This window comes from Apis florea, unplaced genomic scaffold (assembly GCF_048593485.1).
Source record: "Apis florea isolate Af1SG1 unplaced genomic scaffold, ASM4859348v1 contig_3496_pilon, whole genome shotgun sequence".
NCBI lineage: Eukaryota > Metazoa > Arthropoda > Insecta > Hymenoptera > Apidae > Apis > Apis florea.
Genome location: NW_028256773.1, coordinates 698,971 through 720,664, shown reverse-complemented (window position 1 = coordinate 720,664; position 21,694 = coordinate 698,971). Strand labels below are relative to the sequence as shown.

The 21,694-nt window shown below is 29.9% G+C and overlaps 4 protein-coding genes across 8 annotated transcripts in view; 3 read left to right on the top strand and 1 right to left on the bottom strand.

The window, feature by feature from the left end:
- Positions 1-174: 174 nt before the first annotated feature.
- On the top strand, positions 175-4,506 carry LOC100866237 (ubiquitin carboxyl-terminal hydrolase 38). The gene is made up of 3 exons (XM_003697536.4): positions 175-1,781; positions 2,055-2,269; positions 2,360-4,506. Exons 1-3 carry the CDS (start codon positions 304-306, stop codon positions 3,301-3,303), a joined length of 2,637 nt encoding a protein of 878 aa, XP_003697584.4. The 5' UTR covers positions 175-303; the 3' UTR covers positions 3,304-4,506.
- Positions 4,507-5,135: 629 nt separating this feature from the next.
- Positions 5,136-8,825, top strand: LOC100863001 (facilitated trehalose transporter Tret1-like). Of its 3 annotated transcripts, none has more exons than XM_031919143.2 (5): positions 5,136-5,190; positions 5,324-5,586; positions 5,960-6,384; positions 6,518-7,180; positions 8,700-8,825. In XM_031919143.2, the coding sequence occupies exons 1-4, from the start codon at positions 5,160-5,162 to the stop codon at positions 7,140-7,142; spliced, it is 1,344 nt and encodes a 447-aa protein (XP_031775003.2). In that variant the 5' UTR covers positions 5,136-5,159; the 3' UTR covers positions 7,143-7,180; positions 8,700-8,825. The 3 variants fall into 3 exon arrangements, with proteins under 3 accessions (XP_031775003.2, XP_086769324.1, XP_012347422.2); XM_086913198.1 differs by lacking the exon at positions 8,700-8,825 and adding an exon at positions 7,293-7,602; XM_012491968.3 differs by lacking the exon at positions 8,700-8,825 and adding an exon at positions 7,265-7,602.
- LOC100863121 (facilitated trehalose transporter Tret1) lies at positions 7,971-10,272 on the top strand. The gene is made up of 4 exons (XM_012491969.3): positions 7,971-8,195; positions 8,272-8,522; positions 8,700-9,114; positions 9,193-10,272. The coding sequence occupies exons 1-4, from the start codon at positions 8,159-8,161 to the stop codon at positions 9,819-9,821; spliced, it is 1,332 nt and encodes a 443-aa protein (XP_012347423.1). The 5' UTR covers positions 7,971-8,158; the 3' UTR covers positions 9,822-10,272.
- Positions 9,921-21,694, bottom strand: part of LOC100863236 (uncharacterized) — a 24,566-nt gene continuing 12,792 nt past the window's right edge. The window contains exons 4-8 of one of the 3 annotated variants that reach the window (XM_086913199.1): positions 19,047-19,139; positions 14,109-14,171; positions 13,656-13,793; positions 12,071-12,302; positions 9,921-11,180 (exon numbers count right to left, since the gene is read on the bottom strand). In XM_086913199.1, coding sequence (XP_086769325.1) covers positions 11,047-11,180; positions 12,071-12,302; positions 13,656-13,793; positions 14,109-14,171; positions 19,047-19,139 — 660 coding nt within the window. In that variant the 3' untranslated portion in view covers positions 9,921-11,046. The remainder of the gene's footprint in view (positions 11,181-12,070; positions 12,303-13,655; positions 13,794-14,108; positions 14,172-19,046; positions 19,140-21,694) is intronic. The other 2 variants (XM_086913200.1, XM_086913202.1) reach the window with 2 other exon arrangements.

Below are 21,694 nucleotides of genomic sequence, written 5' to 3'. Positions count from 1 at the left end.
TTAATATAGATACATAAGAATACATAAAAAATGTAAAATTTACGGATTTAGAGTACAGATATAACTATTTTTTAAATAACACATTATTTATTTTAATAGTTTTAAAAATAAACTTTGATTTTATATCGTATGTATAGTTACTTTTTTTGTTTTGAAGTTGACATTTATTTTTTTATTTCTCTAGGACCATGAAATCATTTAGATTTTCGTGAAAGTCATTCTTAGTTGAGGTTAATAATAGTTCTTGCTAAAAATTGTAAGCGAAGTAGTTTAAAGAGGTGTTAAAATAATAATTTGTGAACAATGAATACTGAACAAATTCTTAAGTACGATATCAAACAATGTTTAAATTTAATAATAACTGGTAAGAATGGAGATGTTATTGAAGGATGGACCAGACTTCAAAAATTAGAAAGTGAGCCTGTATATGGGCAATTAAATAATTATGAAAATATTTTACGAGAAATACTCAATGATGAAATAAAAAATATACAAGAAGTTTCAAGAATTATGATTTGGTTTTCAAAATATTTGATGGAGAAACCATTTACTGTTCATCCAATTTCAAATGATATTGCAACAATGTTAAGAAATACAGAAATCAGTGATATGTCTCATTTGACAATGATACTTCAAGTATTATTAGAACACAGTGTATATTTACCAGAATCTGTGAGTCATTCAAAACTTTGTGAAGCAATTGTTATTAGTTTGTCTACTTTTGTAATGCCATGTGATCCAAAAAAGATTTCAGAATTTAATGACAATGCTACAAAAGTACAAAACTTTTTAAAAATAGTAAGATCAAAATCTAAAAACATTGAAAATGATAATTTAATTTTCATATGTTTGCAAACATTATATAGAATAATATCTGATACTAAACAAAAACAAGATCCTGGACCTGGTTTAGCTGCTGTATTACAAGTAGTAGAACCTTCTATTATACCACAAGCTGTTAATTGGATTCTTTCTGAATCACATTCTGATGCCCAATTAACTCAAGCTTTAAAAGTTTTATGTAGTTGGCTTCCAAAATGGATAGGTGATCGACTAAGTATTTGGATTATGGAATTTATACTTGGATTAGAAAAAAGACATAAATATTCAATACTTATTGAAGTTACAAAAGCAAAGATTGATGTAATGTTTCGTGCTTTATCTGTACCTGTATTTCGTCAAAATGCTTCCACAATTATATTTTATATATTAAAAAGACAAGGATCTCCAACCTTGTTTCAAAGTATAGTAAGAAACACACAAATAGTGATATCTTTTTTTTTAATGAAAGAAGATTCTGAATCAAGCAAGGAATGCATACAAAATTTAGTTGATATTATGAAAATACTTACATTAAGATTTTCAAATCAGCGCGTTTGCAATAATTTAGAAAGTAGCTTTCCAGTTCAGCCACGAATGCACATTATTAAAGAAATATGGAATGAGCATGTTTGGATAGATGAAATGGAAGAAATTGAACCAATAATTGAATCTCCAAAAACACATTTGGGAAAAGTTGGACTTTCAAATCTTGGAAATACATGTTATATGAATAGTGTATTACAAGCATTGTTAATGACTAAACAATTTTGTTATGAAGTATTGATGTACAAACCTTTAAGCAAAACTGATGACCAAATTGTACTTAAAAAATTGCAAAATCTATTTGCTTTGTTATTATATTCAAAAAGGATTTCCTTGGCTCCAACTGAAGTTTTATTAGCTTCACGTCCTGCTTATTTTCTACCGGGTCAACAACAAGATAGCTCAGAATTTCTCTGGTTAATATGTTATTAATATTTTAATGCTTATTTTTTTTATTAGAATAATAATTTATAATTATTTATTAATTGTTTATTAATAAAAAAATGTTATTTAAATTTTAAATTTTACATAAAAAATATATTTTGAATGTTTAAATTAACATTACATTAATATTTAAAGTAATATTTGAAAAAAATGTTTTTGCTAATTATTTATGATTTAATTATAATATTTAATTTTAATTAAAATATCTTTTTATGTAATTTAAATAATTTGTTATTTTTCAACAGTCATCTTTTAGATCTTTTACATGAGCAAGAAAAGTCAACTACTATAAATGCTGAAGCTAATTCTAATCTTAAATATAAGGATGATAGAGAAATAAATGATATTTCATCAATAAGTGAGGAAGGAGCTAGTATTAAACGTTGGACAACTGAAGAAGATTTAAGTGGAAGTATTGTATTAGAAAGAAAAACACAATCATTAGCAGATTTTACTCATGGTATTTTCTATTCTTTAATTTTTTTTGTTAAAATGTTTATGTAACAATATTATTCTAAGTATATTTTATATTAAATTTATATTATTGCAGGTGAAGATTTAGCACAAGTACAGGAACTTAGTGATTCACATTCGGATTCTACAGATAGTGGAATACAATCTGTAGGTGGAGAAGATACAAGTACTCAAGTACCTCTTGTGCATAGAGTATTAGGAGGAAAATGTAAAATTACTTATCAATGTGCTCAATGTGATACTAGTTCTGATAATACTGATAAATTTCGCGATTTACAATTATGTTTCCCAGAAGAAATTCAAGAAAATCAGGAAGTTTCTGTTCAAGATCTTATAAATTATTATCTTACACCAGAAAAATTAACTGGTGAAAATAAATATCGTTGCGATAAATGTATGAAGTTATGTGATGCACAAAGAATTATAAAAATTTTGCATGCACCTACATATTTAATTTTAATATTGAAACATTTTCGTTATGATTTTGATACGAGATTAAGAACAAAATTACGGCACAAAGTGATGTATAATGAAACTATACAATTACCAGTATCAACAGCATTATGCACAACTACAGAAAATTATCAGTTATATGCAGCTGTTGTTCATTCGGGTTATAGTATGGATTACGGTCATTATTTCACTTATGCTCGGGATTCGAAACAAAATTGGTACAAATTTAATGATAGTTATGTTTCACAAACGACATTTAATGATTTTAAGGATTTAAAACCACCAGATACGCCTTATATATTATTTTATGAAAAAACTGTGCCATTTGAAGGACTTTATGATGAAGATAAACCCGAATTATTAACATTAAATAAACATTTACAAGAGCTAGTGGCAAATGATACTACAGCTTATATTGAGGAATTGAGACATCAAGCTGAAAAATCTCAACGCGGACGGCATAATTCAATATTATTTCGAAAGAATGAGAATTCCGATGATGAAAATCCTCCACCTAGTAACTGTCGGGGTGCAGTTAATATGCCTGCGAGTCGTTTCCTCTATTGAATTATTTTAACATGAAAATGATTATATTCTTTTATAAAATTAATTAATTGTTCCAGGTAAATTTGTAATACATTTTCCTTATGTTAGTAAGAAAGTTAACAGTTCCTTTACAAGTACAGTGCTATTATATCAATTGGTGTAAACGCATTCAAGAACAGTATTGTATGAAAATTTTTACATATTTATTTGTTGTAGTTTTAATAAACTTTCTGACGTGTATTGTTCTAGAATTTCTATATATGTAGAACAAATTTGTACATGATTGTATATTTCACAATTATTTTTAATATTTGCATAATATATAAAGAAAAATAGGCAAATTGTTAACATTAATATTACAATATTAAAATATTGTAAAATATATATAATGAATTTTCGCGAATTGTATTTAATAATTTAGTATACTGTTTCTTATGAATTTGAAACAATATTTTTCTTTTAATGTCATAATGTATTAAATATAAGATTAAAAAAGTACATTGTTATTGGATTTGGAAAGTGTATTATAAAATTGTAATGGAAAGAGAATACAAACTCAGTATTTTTTAAGAAATTTAATATAATTGGCTGTGTTTTTACATAATGTATGCAAATAGAAAACAGTATTTATGTAATATTCAAAATACTATCAATTTTATAATCATATTTTGTCATGTTTTCGCACACAATGATTTGATATCCATTTAAACAAATGCCTTTTGTCATATAAAAAGATAAATGTTGTTTATTAAGCAATTTTTTACTAATATTTATTTTGAGTTCTAATATTCATTATTTGTAAATTGATAAATATAATGTACATAAATTTATAACATATTTGACAAATGGTAATTGTATTTACATAATTGTGACAGAATTGATCAATGAAATTTGAAATTTTGTTAATTATTGTTAAAATAATAAAATTAAAAGAAAGTGTAAAAATGATATCAGCTATTATTGTAAATAGAAATATTTTAATTGTAGTTATCTTAAAAAAAAAAGAAAATAACTCCAAGCATTACAAACTGTGATAAATTTATATACTGTCAAATTGATAATATTAATTTCTTAGTTTAATATTCAATAGATAAAAAGTACAGTATCAATCTTAATTTATAATTGAAATATAATAGTATACAATATTTATTAGATTTTATGTATTTATAAATCTCTTAGTATATAAATAAATCATACAAAATTATTCTTTTGTAATAGACTTAATACATTGTATTTATTATTAATCTAATATTTCTAGTAGTTCTAAAAAACAGTACAAAGAGAATATATATTTATATATTTACAGAATAAAAAATAAATAATCAATGAATATTTTATTGCACAGTTATATGTATTATTGTTAATGATATTATTAATGAGATTATTTATATATGATGCAATTGTTTTCTGTTCATTAGTTTAATAATATAAATTAAATATTAAAAATTTACATACAAAATACAATTAAAAATAATAAAATGATAACATACGATTATACCTATTGCAGTATAAAATTATTTGTTATTCTATTTTTATTACGTATAGTCGAAATAAAATATAATTGAATTCAATATTTCATCAATTTTATATTATGAATTATAATCAATTTTAATATTGCCAATATTTAATTTAATGTATTAATAGTATTTTTAATATTTTTATCTCGGTATGTCACGTTATAATTAAAGATATATATATTGATAACAATGCATTCATTCAATGATTATGAATTTATTTACTTTATAGTAGATTTAATAAGGAACCACTATCTGCTATCTAGAATATATGTACATTATGAAGTACATTATTTTTATCGTTTGATAGATCTTTCTTTAAGCTAGATGGTTCATTTGTTTTCCATATGCCTTGCCATCATCATGAAGAAAATATATTTAGCTGTTTTTGCTAGTAAGTTTTATCAAATTTATTATTACGTGTATTATTTTATTACATTATTATTGTAAAGTTGCTAATATACTGAAAAGAGAGTAAAAAATAGCGTTGAATAAAATATTGTTTAATATTCTCAATTGATTATTAGGTAATGTAGGTATGATTTCATATGGTTTATTTTTTGGCTGGCCATCACCTTCATTGTCTCTTTTAATGCAAGATAATAGTCCTATATTTTTAACGTCACAACAAGCTACATGGGTTACATCCATTTTTACCATGGGTGCGGCTGTGGGTGCAATGCTTTGTACTTATATTATAAATATAATTGGTAGGAAATTGACTTTACTTTTCACTGCGATACCAATGATAATAGGATGGATGATGATTGCTTTTGCAACGTCAGCATGGGTAACTTCTATTAAATGTGTATATTTCATTACTATACAAACGTGTTAATCAAGAAAAGAATATAATTTTATGAATTTTACAATTACGATAATTTTTCAATTAAAATGATTCTACGATTAGTCTGCAATTTATTGTTTTATTTCTCAGAGATACAGTTAATACTTTAAGCCATATAGATATGTAGATATTACTGATATAATTGATATTAACACTATGAGATATGTAAATATGCGTATCGAGTACGAATTTAATACTTTTCTTACAATTCTTATAATAAACATATCTCGTATTATATTAAATAATAATCGATGATTTTCGAATTTTTAAATATAAAATTTTCATTATTTATAAAAAATTTATTTTTCTTTCTTAGGAATTAATTGTTGGTAGATTTTTTTGCGGAATAAGTAACGGAATTGGATATGTGTCTATCACTATGTATGTAGGTGAAATTTCACCGGCTAAAATAAGGGGAATATTAACTTCATCATTGACTCTAGCTGCAAAATTTGGTATATTGATTGAATGGGTGATAGGACCGTTTCTCTCTTTGAGAGATCTCGCACTTGTGTCATTATCAATACCAATTCTCTTCTCGGTGATTTCGATATCATTACCGGAATCTCCGTATCATTTATTGCGCCATGGGAAATATCAGGAGGGAATTACATCTCTTATGCATTTAAGAGGAACTACGGATGTTTCTAAAGAAGCTGAAATCATTGAGAAATATATAAAAATTGATTTGGCTAATAATACTGGATTGTGGGAATTAATCAGCGTCTCAGGAAATCGGAAGTATAGTATAGTATATCATATTTTTGAAATCTTTAAGTGATTTTAAATATTCTTAACACGATTTCAATGATGGTCAAATAATAACTTCTTTTGATTTCAAAGGTGAATATTTTTAATTTCTTTTATTTTGTAGAGCGTTAATAGTTGTACTGGGTTTGATCGCGATTCAACAATGGAGTGGCAGTATGGCGATACTTTCGTATGCCGAAATAATTTTCAACGAGATGAAAAACGAATTTGAAGGCAAATACCTGACTATGATATTGGGTGGTATCCAAATAGTATGTGCGGCGATCAGTGCATCTGTGGTGGATCGGTACAATAGAAGGACTTTACTCATATTTTCAGCATCGGGCGTTTTTATTTCCACTTTCCTTATTGGTTTATCTTTTTTCCTTCGGGAAATGCAATTAGACGTCAGTGGAATCATTTGGTTACCAGCTACTGGAACGATACTTTACATTATCATGTATGCCTTCGGCTTGGCTGCACTTCCATTCACCATGATGAGCGAAGTTTTTCCTACGAATGTTAAAGCGCTTGGCAGTACAATTGGAATGTTATGCTGTTATTTTTGTTCTACTATCGTGACTCTCACTTATCAACCTATTGCTATTCAATATGGGACATATATCGCGTTTTGGTTCTTTTCTTTCACCACTATCGTGGGTATCATTTTTATATATTTTTGCGTGCCCGAAACGAGAAGAAAAACATTGCAAGAGATACAGGATCAATTGCATGGATATAAATTATAATTAAGAGTTTTAATTTTTTTATCATCTAAAATGAAAAGGTATGTATATATCTAAATTTTGAAAAAAATATTACCTTTATGTTAAGAAATTTAGGAGAAACTTATAAAACTTATATTCGATAGATAATATCTTCTTGAATTGTGAATATAGATTCAATTTAATATTGCTTTTAATATGGATATTCACCTTGGACGCACATCACATTTGCTAGAAATTTTAGAGAAACCAAGTTCGTTACAGAACATAGTAATTGTTGACGAGATAACTTGGATCGTTTCCATATCACAAATTGGAGATTTAATTAATGGATTCATAGAACTGCTTCTGGGAAATCATATAGACAAGAGAATGTTACTCTGATTATTAATGCTGTCCTTGTTTGATTCAATTTGATAATTTACAAAACAATTATTTTAAAATTTAAATTTGTTTGACGGAATAAATTGTCTTAACAAATCAATAATTTATTATTTTTTCTAAGATAATTTATATACTTATCACAAATATTGGTTCTAAAATATATTTTTCATTAATATATAGAAATTGATATTTTTGTCCTCACATTTAAAAATTATTTAAGTCAATTTATTATATGATCAAAATTTTGTCAATTTTTATATATATATATATATATAAATATATATATTTAATTCTTATTTTTGCAAAATATTTATTGTTGACTAATGAATTGTTGTATCATTATAAATGTTAGATATAAATAATGGCAACAAAGTTCATTTAACTTTGTGATGGTTTACCTGGGATACATTTTATAAAATAAATATTATTAATGTATTTTATTCTATTTGTTATAGTTAGTTATTTCTATTTATTGTAGTTCAAAACGTAATATTATAATGATGATTATAGTAAAACACTTTAGCGAATCGTTATCGCGGCTCGTTCACCTTGTCTGCAAAGAAAAGACTAATAGAATACTTTTATCTATGCAATTATATTTGCTGTGAAACATAATTTTATTTCCTCGTAGAAACGTTCAGGTGGCAATTGTCAATATGTCAAATATAAAACTTTACTTAGTTACTTTTGTTGGTAAGAAAAAATGCTATAAAACACGTCAATTATTCGTTTGCAAGTTACAATACCAATAATCGTTCCGATAAGACAGTGTGTTTAGCTCAACTCAACGGTGGTCTATTTTTGGGATGGACGTCCCCAATGATAATCGATGATCTTCCCTTCGAAATTACTACGAACGAGGCTTCCTGGTTAATGTCAATGTTCAAACTAGGAATGTCATTCGGATGTTTCGTTTCGATATTCATCGCTGACTTTATAGGCAGAAAAATTTCAATATTACTAGCCATCATTCCTACGTGCTTAAGTTGGTTACTAATAGTATGGAATTCAACGACAATGGTATATTCTTGTTTTCAGAATACATTGTATTCATTAAATAATTACATTTAAGCTTTTCTTTCATATTTCAAGAGCACAATTTTCAATATTTACACCATAACTCGGTTCTCTATTTTTCACAAGTAATTTACAAGTAATATATTGATACTTATCAAACGTAATTTTTATTATTTTCAGAATCTGTACATCGCACGTTTCATAGGCGGTATAGCCAACGGCATAATTTTCACGAGTGGCTCTATCTTCGTGACAGAGATCTCTCCTACGTACATTCGCGGTGCCTTGTGCAGTTGCTTCATATTAATGGATTATTGCGGTAACCTTTTGGGCTATGTAATCGGCTCGCTTGGCACTGTGCAACAATATTCTTATGTGGCGTTGTCGTTGGCAATGTTGCAATTTGTGATGTTCATCTGGTTCCCGGAAACGCCTTATTACTTGTTGCGCCAAAAAAAATTCGAGGCCGCTATGGATTCTTTGATATTCTTACGTGGTACGGCTGATATTAGCGAGGAAATGGATTCGATCATGGCATGGGACGTTGGTAATAAAGGAACGTTATCTTCCATCTTCGATCTAATATCTCAATCAGGTAGATTATATTTTGAGTAAAATTTTGAGAAAAATCTTATATCTATTCGCAAAATATATTAAATATTTGATGTTTCAGGTGGCAAAAAGGTAATCTTTATCAGTATTGGTATAATGATGCTGCAAGCATTCTCAGGCTCGATCATTCTTATTGGCTATCAAACGATCTTCGAGAATTATAACGATGAATTGCAAGAAACTTATACCAACATCGTTTTAATAACGGTGCAGCTGATCACATGTTTAGTGTGTATCAGTTTAGTGGATCGTTTAGGAAGGAGACCTTTGATGATTATATCCACAGTAGGCGTTTCCAGTTTCAGTTTTCTATTGGGCATTTACTTTTACGTGCAGGAAAACTCTGTATATACTATGGATCTACAAATATTACCTCTGGTAGCGATATTATTTTACGTTGTGAGCATCTCGTTGGGATTGGCCATTGTGCCCTACGTTATTATAAACGAAATATTTCCTATATACGCGAAAGTAACGTGCATCAGCTTTTGTTTCTACGTAAACTTTATGTGGTCGTTCATTATGTTGCGTATTTGGAATGTCGTCGTGTTGGAATATAATGCATATTCTATTGCATTCTTGTGCATCTCTGCGCTAAACGTGTTTAGTATTTTTTACCTAGTGTTTTATTTACCAGAGACGAAAAGAAAATCGTTCTTGCAAATTAGAAAAAATTTCATCGAAGGGTGAAGAAATGATTAACAAGGAATATATCAAATTAAGTATTTTGTAGATTTATAATTAGTCGAAGAAGTTGTTATAAGTTGTAGAAAATAAGAATACCACCGATTTAAAAACCACATAAATTATTTTATTGAAAATGTTAGAACAGCCTTTCATATGTCCACATCGGACTTCTATATAAACAGGTACCAACACGATGAAATTTACAATAATATGTACATTTATATGAATATTGATTAAGAAACGCACTTGTTTCTTTCATTGTTCCTTTTTTTTTTTTTTTTTTCCTGTAAATATTCGGACATTGCAATAAAAACCAAGGGGCAAGCGTTAAATCGACGGAATACGAAATGGATGATTTTTAAAAAATTGCATTATAAAACAAGAGAACATTCTCTTTTCTCCCGAAAATATACATTTGTCTAAAAATTTATAATACAAAAATACAATTGATCAACTTCGTATATTAGTCACGCCAATTTTATACGCCTGTTTGATATATTCTTGTATTCATTTGCAAGCATAGAAGCATGGTTCATCATCAAAATTCATTTCGTAAACAGAGAATTAAGCTATTGTTTCTCCTGAAATGGTTCACGTGTTATCGAAGCGTCCATCTTCAATTGGATGATCAATGTTCATTATCGCGGTAATAGAATGGTGTCAATATTGATCGACGGTTGTGCAAACGTTTATCGTTACATTCGATTTGATCGCCTTTGACTTTGCCACTATGGCTATCGCGATAACCCAAAGAACATATGTTAGCGTTTCAATTCATTCCCGTGTGACATTAAGCCATCGATCTCACGTTTATTATTCTTTCCATAAAACATAAACTGAACGACATAAATTTTTCACGAGATAATTATCTCATCATTGGGCGATTCTAATCAATTTATCCAAACCTATTACGAATTTCGTAAACAAGAGAAAGAACCCGTTAAAGAATCGAGTCGAGAAATACCGTTACTTTGAAACTCGTAAAGTTGGTAAATCTATTAAATCAACGATTGACCATTGATGCTCTTAATTCTCTTATCTCGCACATAGACCAACTTGAGAACATCCCTTACGTAAGATAAATTATTCATTGGCGATGTTGGACCATTGTTGGCAAGTAAAACGTATTTCTCCAAGAGTGAAGGAAAGTACCAGCAGTAAAATGGCAATAAATCTTGCCATTAAGAGTTCACAGTCGGTTAAAACAAGACAGATTTCTGGATTCACTTCAGGTATCTTGGCTATTGCTGGTTTTCTGAGATTGATCGACCGTCATAGGTTCCTCGAATTTCAACGAGGACGATGATGTCGTGTATTCGTTCTCTGCTTCCATTTTAAGCACCAACACCGTGATTGGAACTTCTGAAACACATATACACACATAGACACGAGCACAGTGTGAGAATGCGATGTTTCGAAATTGTTGATTTGTTCACCGTGAAAGGGTTAAGTAACACGAGACGCAGACGGGAAAGCCTAAAAGCACACGTTACACGCGGACACATAATTTCAACATCAAAGGCATTTCCAATGGAATTCTGCCCCCATAAATGGTAAAGCGAGTTTTACTCATGTCAACGTACATGTTCGTACATTTAAGTAACGATTCAAAGCCCGACATTCGCTCGAAATAACTAATCTACTCTTCGATCGATTTGTATCAATATGCATCAACGAATTTATGTTAATGATATAGTTGTCTGATCAATTCTCGATAACGCTACATAAATTAAAAATTCCATATGATATTGTATTCCTGAAGTTTATTTCCATCATTATCGGATTGTTTGCATCCAATCTGATTTTCCTTACTTATTAACGTAATTTTGCGCCTTTGCATACAATAATAATGACGTTGTGACATCGTTTACTTTATACCATTGAAAGAAAACAGCAAAAAAAGCATCGGTTACTTCGTTGTATCAAAGAATGCGTGAAAGATGGAACAAAATAGTTAATCGAAACTTACTTAAAAAAAAAAAAAAAAAGAAGAGAATTGTAAGATTCCTTTATAGATAAACTGTGAATTTATTCTAAAAAGATACCAAATTAATTTTTAAAACGACAACAATGCACAATACGTAACATTTTAAGTAATATAAGATCGTTCGAATAAATCCACAATTGACTTTACCTTCGCAACTCCTGCAATTCGTAATTTCTTATTCATTCAAAGGAATTCAATTGGTGAAAGAAAATCTTCGAGAATTTTTGAATTAGAACACGTACATAGCCGAAAAGCGAGCGCTTACCGGATTTTCCCTTCTGATTATCGGACGTTGTGTCAGGGAATTGGACGTGTTTTCTCGACGATCGTCCTGTGACAGGACTCTTATCCAAGGAGAGGGTGTTCTGACCCGCGGTAGGGCTCTGCGTTGGCGTTGCGGTCGCTTTGGTTTCGTTGTTGGTTGCCGCCCTACGAGAACTCGGGCAAGACGTGGCGGTTGTAGTTGGCGGCTGAACGGCATATCTCACTGCTGGAACCTTTAAAGGTCGCTTCATAAGATCCATTTTATAATTGAATTTCGACGCGATGGTCTTTTTTTTGGGGAGGAGGGAGGGGAAAGATAACGAGCAAACGAAGTCTTTTTCAGTTTCCCTTTAAAACTTTAACGTAAGAATAAGCGAGTTCTATGTATTCAAAGGTATTCGTCGAGAAGAGATTTTAATCGGAATTGGAGATCGTTCGAGATAATTTCATCTACGCCATTACGAAAATCGCAAATGAACCTTTCTTTTACGGTGTTTGAATCGTTCTTATGAGATCGTTCTTAAAAAGAACGAATTTTTTGAATATCGTTTGTCGATCAAATGGAGCGAAATCAAAAGTGAAATTCCTACATTTCTCAGATGTCGATCATTTTGAATGATGCTTAATCTGTATCGTCGACATTGATCCGCTTTTATCCGACAAGTTAATAATAGGAGCCTGATCTGTACACTATAACGTAATCAGTAACGTAATCTAATATTAGTCAATGTCTGAAGCTACTATCAAATCCTCTCTTCGAAGTGTATTCTATTATATCCGTATATATAGTTGTATCGTATTATTGTGAATAATTTTGTGATTGAAAAAATATTGATTTTTCGATAACAATAACATATTGATTGTTATTATGCATACGTTGACACGACGTATTTTCAATCGTGCATCAATCAATTTTTATTTCAATTTCCCCGTATATTGTAATATTTGAAGCATCATATTTGAAGATATATTTTATTTAAAATATAGAGAGCACGCGTATTAAATTTTAGAGATAAATATATCATTATTCTTCAAGTTCAAACGGAGATTTCAAATTAATATTCTATAGATATGAGATTTTACCGGGAAATAATAAAAGCGAAATAATAAAATTCTCTGAGGATATTGTAAGAAGAGCGTAAGAAAAGAATGGCGATTATCAGATAAAGATTCGGACTGATTGACATAAAGCTTCCATTTGGATAATACGATTGTTCGATATGCTCCCGAGATCTGTTCGCTGTAATTTCTTTGGAAAAGCAGAATTTCCGGAATGATAAAAACACAATTGGATTCGTTTCAGAGAGGTTCTTCCTATAACCTAAATAAAACGTGATAGGAACAATATCTTTTTTTGCGAATTTCATACAATTGTCGCGCAAATTTTATTATTACTTCACGAATTTAATTTTCTTATATCCATTATATCAGTTATCTCTCTTTTAATCATTAAAATTCGTTGAATATTAAACTTCACTTCCTGCAATGTGTATTTAAATTTATCGCGTGTCCTACAATTTCCACGATTATTCTCATCATCATGTATTGTACTCTAACTATTCGACAATACAGTTAATACACTTAACTTTTCGTCCCTTATCTCGTTCCTGTCTCCGTTGAGAGAGTCTCAGAATACTGACCCTGTATTCGTAGTCGTCCGCGGCAGTGCCTCGACCGGCCACATATTCTTGATACTGGGAGATCACGCACAACACGGAATATATCTAAAGTAAAGGATACGTGGGATATAGCCGGAAATCCGGTGCCTGGTCATCTGATAACGTAACACATTCTTTCTACCTAGGTTCGAATATAATTAGAAATAAAAATCAAGATCAGAAGCGAGAAACGGAAAAAACGAATGTGGATGATCGAAGTGAAACGATGATGGGACACTTATGTGATATTTTAAAAAGCTTGCAACGTGGAAAATTGTGTTAGAAATTAATTAAAAGCGGTAATGTAATGGTAAATAATGATTCGAAGAATCAATTATTCTTCGTAAATTTAAATCTCTTGAAACCTGAATTAAAACTTACGTTCAGGCAGAAAAGGAAGAAGTTCAACGTATATAGCATCACCTTTGTCGGGTCAAAAGTGGACTGAAACAGACATAAAAAAAAAACGTGATAAAAAATTAAATCGCTCGAATTGACGAATATCCTTCGAATATATGAAATACGTTCGATGTTCCAAAATGTATCTCCTTTTTTTTTTTTTTTCCATTCATCACTGTTCATCGTCTATTTTATTTATTAACCATAATTGTCCTAAACGACAATATATGTGCACAATATACGACAATATAAATTTTATCGAACGATCGAGGAATCATTTCGATTGGATGGGAAACCAATAAAGATCGATGCTCTCTATTATTCGTGTCAAGTTTATACGTGTATGTATATATCGATCGTAGCTATAAAATGATATTCGATATTACCGTTGAAGAATAGTTAACGCACAAAAGCCTTTCATAAGGAATAGATTAAATTTTACGTTGTTTGGATCTCTTAACTTTTTAACAGGCAATTAGTTTGGGTAAAAAGAAAAATGCGTTTTTTAAAATTCCAACATCGTTGGCATCGTAAAAAATAAAAAGGGAGGGACTCCTGATTTTTCTTCATCTTTCGAAACGATGAATAATGTTGTATCGATGGAAAACTAATTTCAATTTTGATCCGAGTCGTTTATCGAAACAATCAGAAAAAGCAATTTAAATGCTTTTCATGACGAAATTGTATTACAGATATTACGAATCGAAAATTGATTATCGCCATGCGAAAGAAATCGAAACATCCCTTCGATATGTTTGATAGTTTGCCGGAAATTTTATTACAATCGGATTGGACGTATTGACCCGAAAGAAGCGTAACAAAAAAAAAAAAAAGAAAGAAAGAAAAAGAAATTCGTTTTCGAATGGAAAATAAAGCGAATATCGTAACGATAATTTTGTATCGCGCAACTCTATTCAGCGATGTAATTTTGAAATTCGAGTACTCTAACTAAATACATTGTACACTATAAACTCGTAATATCGCGTAACGATTATAAATAATAATCTGCATTATTTATTTAAATACGTACAAAAATATAAAAATTCATTTATTTATTAACAAAAATTTTCTCGAATAAATAAACGTTATGGCAATAAAATCTAAATTTTAATTGAATATATATAAAAATCGTAATAATTGATAAAATTGATCGCAGGAAAAAATTTTCTCCGAACGAAATATTTTAATATTGTAATCAACGATGGTTTAAAGGATTTCTTCGAAATTTATTAATAAATATTCCTCGATTTCGTGCATTTCGTTTGAAGAAAACAAATTACGTACTTAAATATTGCAATTAATGATCTTCGAACAAATTTTGCGCGTAGATTTCGTTTCGTTTTATTAGGATTTCTGTATCGTGAGAGAAACAAGATACGCGTCGTTAACTCGAAGGAGAATTGCACGTGGCAGAGTTCATCGTTGAGTTCGCGTAATTACGAGAACAGTGCTTTTACATCGATGTTACAGTTTCTCGTTACCGTTTTCGGAATAGCCATTGGTACTCTCGAAACACGTTTTATGACTGATACGTGCTCGACTTTTTTTGACTTCGTAACGATAGTTTGACGTGCATAAAACGAGGAGGGGAAAAAAACAAAAAAAATAGAAGAGAAAGAAGAAGAAGAAGAAAAAAGAACGAAGTATTTTTCTTCGTTCTTCCTATTTTTGTTGGTTTACGAAGAAAAAGCTCGAGGCAGTAGGGGTTTTAATGAAGATTGCGCATCCCGACGTACAATGCTGGCGGACGCGCTGTTATTCCAGAATGAACTTTTGCATCTGGTCCCTCGGTACATGGAAATACATACTTGGCATGCGATCTCCATCACATGCATTATCGTTTACGTGTCTACGTTCTTATATTCTCATATCGTTGCATATTATCCGCTTTGGATATTTCCACGTATCAGGATTTCCACATAGTTTTCAGATTTTACCTTGCATTTCTCACGAGAAATGGAACATAAGTGTCATTTTATCAGAAAGCCGAAGTTTTTTCCAAGTTTTACAGTAGATTTTTACGTAGTCGTTTTATTAGAATTTAATTTCTATATTTTCTTTTTTTGTAATTTTTTAAATTTTCATATTTGATTTTGTTTAAATTATATATTGTATAAGTAGATTAATAGGCTTGATTGTGATACAAAAGCAAGAATTATTTTTTATGATCGTGACAATTATTAATGATAAATCTCAAAGTAAAATCCGGATCACTACTGAAAAGTCTCGGATTCCACTAGAAGTTCTACAAACTGGGACAAATCTAGAAAACTCGAACCTATGTCAGGTCTTTTACCTTTTGCTATCAAAGTGGGGATTGTACACGTTTGAAACGTTTAAAAAGGATTTGCACGGTTTTTTGGGATTTAATCATCTCGTTATTACAGTAATATTTAGATAAATGGCCATTATGGATCATATCTGATCTATGTTCGGAAATATAGAGTTCCGTAAAGTGATCGTCGTTATCATTCTGCTTTATAGATTGCTGTATTGGATAAGAATAAGAAATGAAATTTAACAATATAGGAATATAATAAAAAATATATAATAAAAACGTTATATTTTTCTTATTCTGAAGAAATTCCTGAAAATATATATCTATATAATATATATAATTTTTGTTAAAAGATATAACTTCAGTGAAAATCGAAAGTAAAAAAAATCTTTTCTTATCCAATAAAAAAATAATCATGAAAAATTGAAAATTTTGACAATTAAAGGAAAGAAAATATAAAAGAAGAATTAAAAAGGATGTAAATTACAAAAAGAGATTTGAGAGATTAGAAAATATTTAATTCTTCTAATTAATATTTCTAAAAGTTTCGTTAATTTAATTACAACGGGTTGAAATTTTATTGAACGAAAGTGACATTTCCTGAGTTCGGTGTGACGAGCTCTAAAAGTGTCGAAGAGTGATTAAAATGCCAATCGAGATAGAAGTATCCATCCTCCATCTTTGGAAACTAAAATCAATATTTTACTTTAATTGAAAAGTGAAAAGTGGACGGATGACCCACTATTTTCTATTTTATTTCACTTTCTTAAAATAAAAGAATTATTAAATTTACGAAAAAATTCTTGTTGCATTTTGTAAAAGTTAATGTTAAAGTTATCGTCTCGTCAAAATTGGATTTCCATTTTATCGCGGTTCCCTCAATTGAGATTCCTATATAGCTATTTGTAAGCTATGGAGATCAATTCTTGGTTAAATTGTATCACATCGCTCGATGTATATAGGAACGCTATCACGCTTTATCATCCTGTCCAAATCGAGTCAATAACCATGAATTGAATACAATAGGAGCTCGAATCAATCGGATTGCGGGTCAATTAAAGTTTCAATCATAACAAATTTGTTATACCCTGAAATCGAAGATACGTGTTATGTATAAAACAAGAGTTCTGAATAAGTTATTTCCTCTCTTAATAAATTCCTCATATACAAAGCGTGTCATCCATTTAGAGACGTTAAAACGCAGTTGGACGCGCGAATGTACAATAAATTTATGTTTCAAAGACACGAAAATCGGTGGACAAAAGCACTCGACGCTCACGAATCACGCGGTCGAACGACATTTCAACCCTTTTACCACGAAGAAAAACGGCACAGCTGCGCGAAACGTGAAACGAGAGAATGAAAAGAGAGGGGGGAGTTTGAACGGTCCTTTTCCCTCCCTCCCTTTTCTTTTTTCCTTCGAATTTCCACGAAATTTTTCGAGACGAAAAAATTTGCTCTGACAAGAGGTAATTGCGCGACTAGGTGTCGTACGAGAAAGAGTACTTGTTACTCGTTGTAATCCCAGGATGGCATTAAATGCCTCCTCTCGTTCGAAACTGTAACCGTCGTGCAAAAGTTGTGAGCCGTGGGGCGGTACAGGATTTTAAAAATAGAGAAAAGTTTCCTAACTTGAGTGGAAAAGTTGGGAGAGAGGAGAAACGAAGAAAGTTTGGAGGAAACGTTCAAACCACGATTTCAACGATCGATTCGAGTATCGAGCTTGTTGAGAAAAAATTACACCGTGGTCGAGTGTATACAATAATTTTTCTTCCACGTTACTCGCTTGTTAAAAAAAGAAAAACATGCAACAGAGAATCAAGATTCCGTGATAATTTAATGACGAATTTGAATTTGTTTCAAAATTTCTTGTTGACAACGAGTTGAAGGGAAAGTTTTTTTTTCTTTTATTAGAACGAAGAACGCGTTCTCTTCATATTCGATGTTTCATTAGAGAAAGTCTCATTATCCCTGGTGGGTCATAAAAACGGCTATTTAAAAAACAAATGTTTGGAAACTGGGTCGAAGAATTCGTAATCTAAGAAGATATCTAAGAAGAATCGCAAGTGGTGCGCATAAAGACGATGTTTATATTCGAGCTTTCGAGATCGTATCTCCTTTGAAATTACATTTTTAGCTTTCATTTCCAATCGTATCATCGCGAAATATCTCCCATTTCTCTGTATTTCGTGCAGCAAAAGAAACATCGGAGGATCATTCTTTTTAGATGGATGTTTCCACAGATGGAGGCAATCTCGCAATTATCACGCATATATGCTTTTTCTCACGCGAACCAGAAATCATATGGTTCGTTCTCACGAAAAACGGTGATAGATGTGAAAATATGAACGAAACAAAGAAAAAAAAAAAAAAAAAAAATATCGAAAGATTTTCCGGATCCATTCGTTTCGTGAAAATCAAACAATGGCATGTACTTTTCTTAATTTGTTACATAACTAAGAAGAATGTTTCTTTCACGTTAGAAAAATATGTACACGTATATGTGTAATAAAAAATGACAACACTTAATATATCTTTAAATATTCGAATATTTTTACATATTTTTTATACACATAAAGAGACGATTATTAATAATTATTCTTTTTCCGTATAAATCAAAAATAAAAAAAAGATATACTTACAGCAACGATAAACAAGTATAAGGAGTGCGCCACATCGACGAAACAGGTCGTGATGACAACGATAATCCAGGGTACGAGAAAGACACGTTGATCCTGAAAGACATCGATCATAAGTGAATAAAAATAAATGGAGTAACCTGGTTTTAAGAAAATAATTTCACAGATTCTTTTTAATTTTAAATATCTTTCTTTCTTTTTTCCCTTCGTATCCCTTGGAATTTGATCCGACTCGTTGCACTTCGTCAAGAAACGAGAGACACTGTCGAAGTAAAGTGTACTTATAGTCAGAGGGTTAAAGGTATAAACGAGCTCTCTCTCTCTACGGGAAAAGAAAAAAGGAAGTTTCTGTCTTTTGTGAAGTGAAACAATATCTTATTTTCTTGCAATTGCGAATTGTTCTGTTAAAAAAAAAAAATCTTTATTGAACTTTATGAAACTTCTCAAGGAATATATCATTTTTGTATTAAAAATTGCGAATATAAATATCACGATTCTTTTTAATTTATTAATTAAAACACGGTCTTTATGTTAATAACTTTTTGAATGTATTGCATAATATCGAACCTTTATATATATATATATGTGTATATGCGAGATTTACTTTGATTTAACAGATTTAATTAAGTTTTAGCAAAAAATGGAAATTCATTTTGTTCTTTAACTTATTATTGTTGCAAATTATATTTATGAAAATTGTTATTTTATATAAAAGAAACATTCTAATATATAGATTGGATTAATTAATTTAATGTAACGACGAAGGAATATAGATAATAGAATGTAAAAGAAGACAGAACTAATTTCTAAGAGTATATTGTTTATGCATTTCTGTTTACAACTGTTCATAAAATACGTGAGGTGATGTATATTATGGTTATGTATTTATATTTATAATAAAATCATTTTTTATCTTGGATTGTAGTTACTCGCGAACGATGCTTTTAAAATTCAATTGAAATACGTGAAAGAGTTTTTTTTTTTACATGTTTAGCATGTATTTAAATGTATGAATATTCTATGTAAAAACTGACTCATACAAATACAATATTTAATGAAATAATAAAATTAAACGATATTATAAAACGTATATTATAATATGTATACGTATAGGTATTATTACGAATGTTCAATGATGTATTTCTTTTTTAACAAAAAAATGGATTAAAGTACAACAATGCTGTGTAAATTTAAATGATATGACACCAATATAAATACAAAGTATACTCTTAGGAATATATTTTATTACACGAATATATGAATATATTTTACGTAAAAAGTAATGCAACAAAAGGTGCGCGCAATTTATGCCATAAAACTAGAATTTTTCTTCCAATATATTTCTGTACATTAAAAAACAGGCGTATATTTGAATTATTTTCCTTAGAGAAATAAAGAAATGAAAATTGGGGCAATCAACATAACGATATGGATGTGAAAAAAATCCTACAAGAGTTTTGTTTGCGCTCATTCTGTGCGTGTCAATTAAATAAATGAAAGTAAGAAAATAAAAAAAGGACGAAATAATTCAAAAATTAAATCAATAGAAAATTTAAACAAATAAATCTGCAAAATCTAAATAGAATTGCAATAATAAAATATTTTTACGGTTAACGCGTCGCAAGAATACTGCGCGAATTTAAATGATAGATTCCAGATGACAAATAGGCGAGCAAAGAGGGTAAAATCGAAGGTCTGAATATGGAGGATCTTGGCGAAATGGTTGCCATGGTTATTCATCATCGATTGCTATCACGAAATAAACGCGTAGTTTTACCACAAAGTGACTAATGGACGAGGAAGTCGATAAGAAGAAGGAATCGGCGGATTTATTCTGCGTGAAAATGCGACGATTAATATCTCGACTGGAAGCAACTAATTGAAAAATAAACGGACGATAGAAAAACCACATTGGATCTTATGGAGATACTAAATTAATTTTGTTACTTGATGCATAAGATAAGTAAATTTAATTTTTAAGCATTAGAGTTCGAAATACATTGATAAATTATATTGTCGAAAATTATTCTCGACTTTTATGTTCTTAATTGATCATGGAAATTTATTTTTACGTACATGTAAATCTCATTTTCATACTAAATTTTTAAAGTATCATAAAAATTATCACAGAGTAAAATCAATTTATTTGTACATACATAAGATTCATATATATTTAAAGAAAATAGCCAAAAATTCTTTTTTTTAAAAATACGTTTACATTTTTTATTCATCTCTAAATTTTACATTACGTAAGATTAAATATATATTATATATTTGATAAATCTACATTCTGAAATTAAACGTGATTCAATCGATTACGAAGAAGAACAACGATATTTCCCCCAAAAGAAAATACGAAAAAGCGTTTCCTGTTTTTCTTTATTATAGCATTCCTCTCAAGGATACGAATGTGCTTTGTATCACGTTGCGTCTCTGTTTTACGTAAGAGAGGCGTCGTTCACAACGTGAGCGATAGGAGTGTCGATTGCACGCGAAAAGCGTGATGATAAATCAACACCGTGACGAAAATTGATATTCCTATTCCAGATTTACGAGCGTTCTTTCGAGCAAGAAGACGCAATCTAATCGTTGAAATCGTGTATGATTCCAACTGATGGATGCGCCATCGAGGCAACATCCGGATCAACTCG

What these genes read in the sequence shown, in the direction of transcription:
- LOC100866237 (XM_003697536.4), top strand. Translation starts at nt 304, where the DNA reads ATGAATACTGAACAAATTCTTAAGTACGATATCAAACAATGTTTAAAT. An exon ending in GATAGCTCAGAATTTCTCTG is followed by an intron (nt 1,782 to 2,054) that starts GTTAATATGTTA and finishes ATTTTTCAACAG; the next exon opens with TCATCTTTTAGATCTTTTAC. An exon ending in ATTAGCAGATTTTACTCATG is followed by an intron (nt 2,270 to 2,359) that starts GTATTTTCTATT and finishes ATATTATTGCAG; the next exon opens with GTGAAGATTTAGCACAAGTA.
- LOC100863001 (XM_031919143.2), top strand. Translation starts at nt 5,160, where the DNA reads ATGAAGAAAATATATTTAGCTGTTTTTGCTA. An exon ending in ATATTTAGCTGTTTTTGCTA is followed by an intron (nt 5,191 to 5,323) that starts GTAAGTTTTATC and finishes ATTGATTATTAG; the next exon opens with GTAATGTAGGTATGATTTCA. An exon ending in CTTTTGCAACGTCAGCATGG is followed by an intron (nt 5,587 to 5,959) that starts GTAACTTCTATT and finishes TTTCTTTCTTAG; the next exon opens with GAATTAATTGTTGGTAGATT.
- LOC100863121 (XM_012491969.3), top strand. Translation starts at nt 8,159, where the DNA reads ATGTCAAATATAAAACTTTACTTAGTTACTTTTGTTG. An exon ending in TTACTTAGTTACTTTTGTTG is followed by an intron (nt 8,196 to 8,271) that starts GTAAGAAAAAAT and finishes CCGATAAGACAG; the next exon opens with TGTGTTTAGCTCAACTCAAC. An exon ending in CGATCTAATATCTCAATCAG is followed by an intron (nt 9,115 to 9,192) that starts GTAGATTATATT and finishes TTGATGTTTCAG; the next exon opens with GTGGCAAAAAGGTAATCTTT.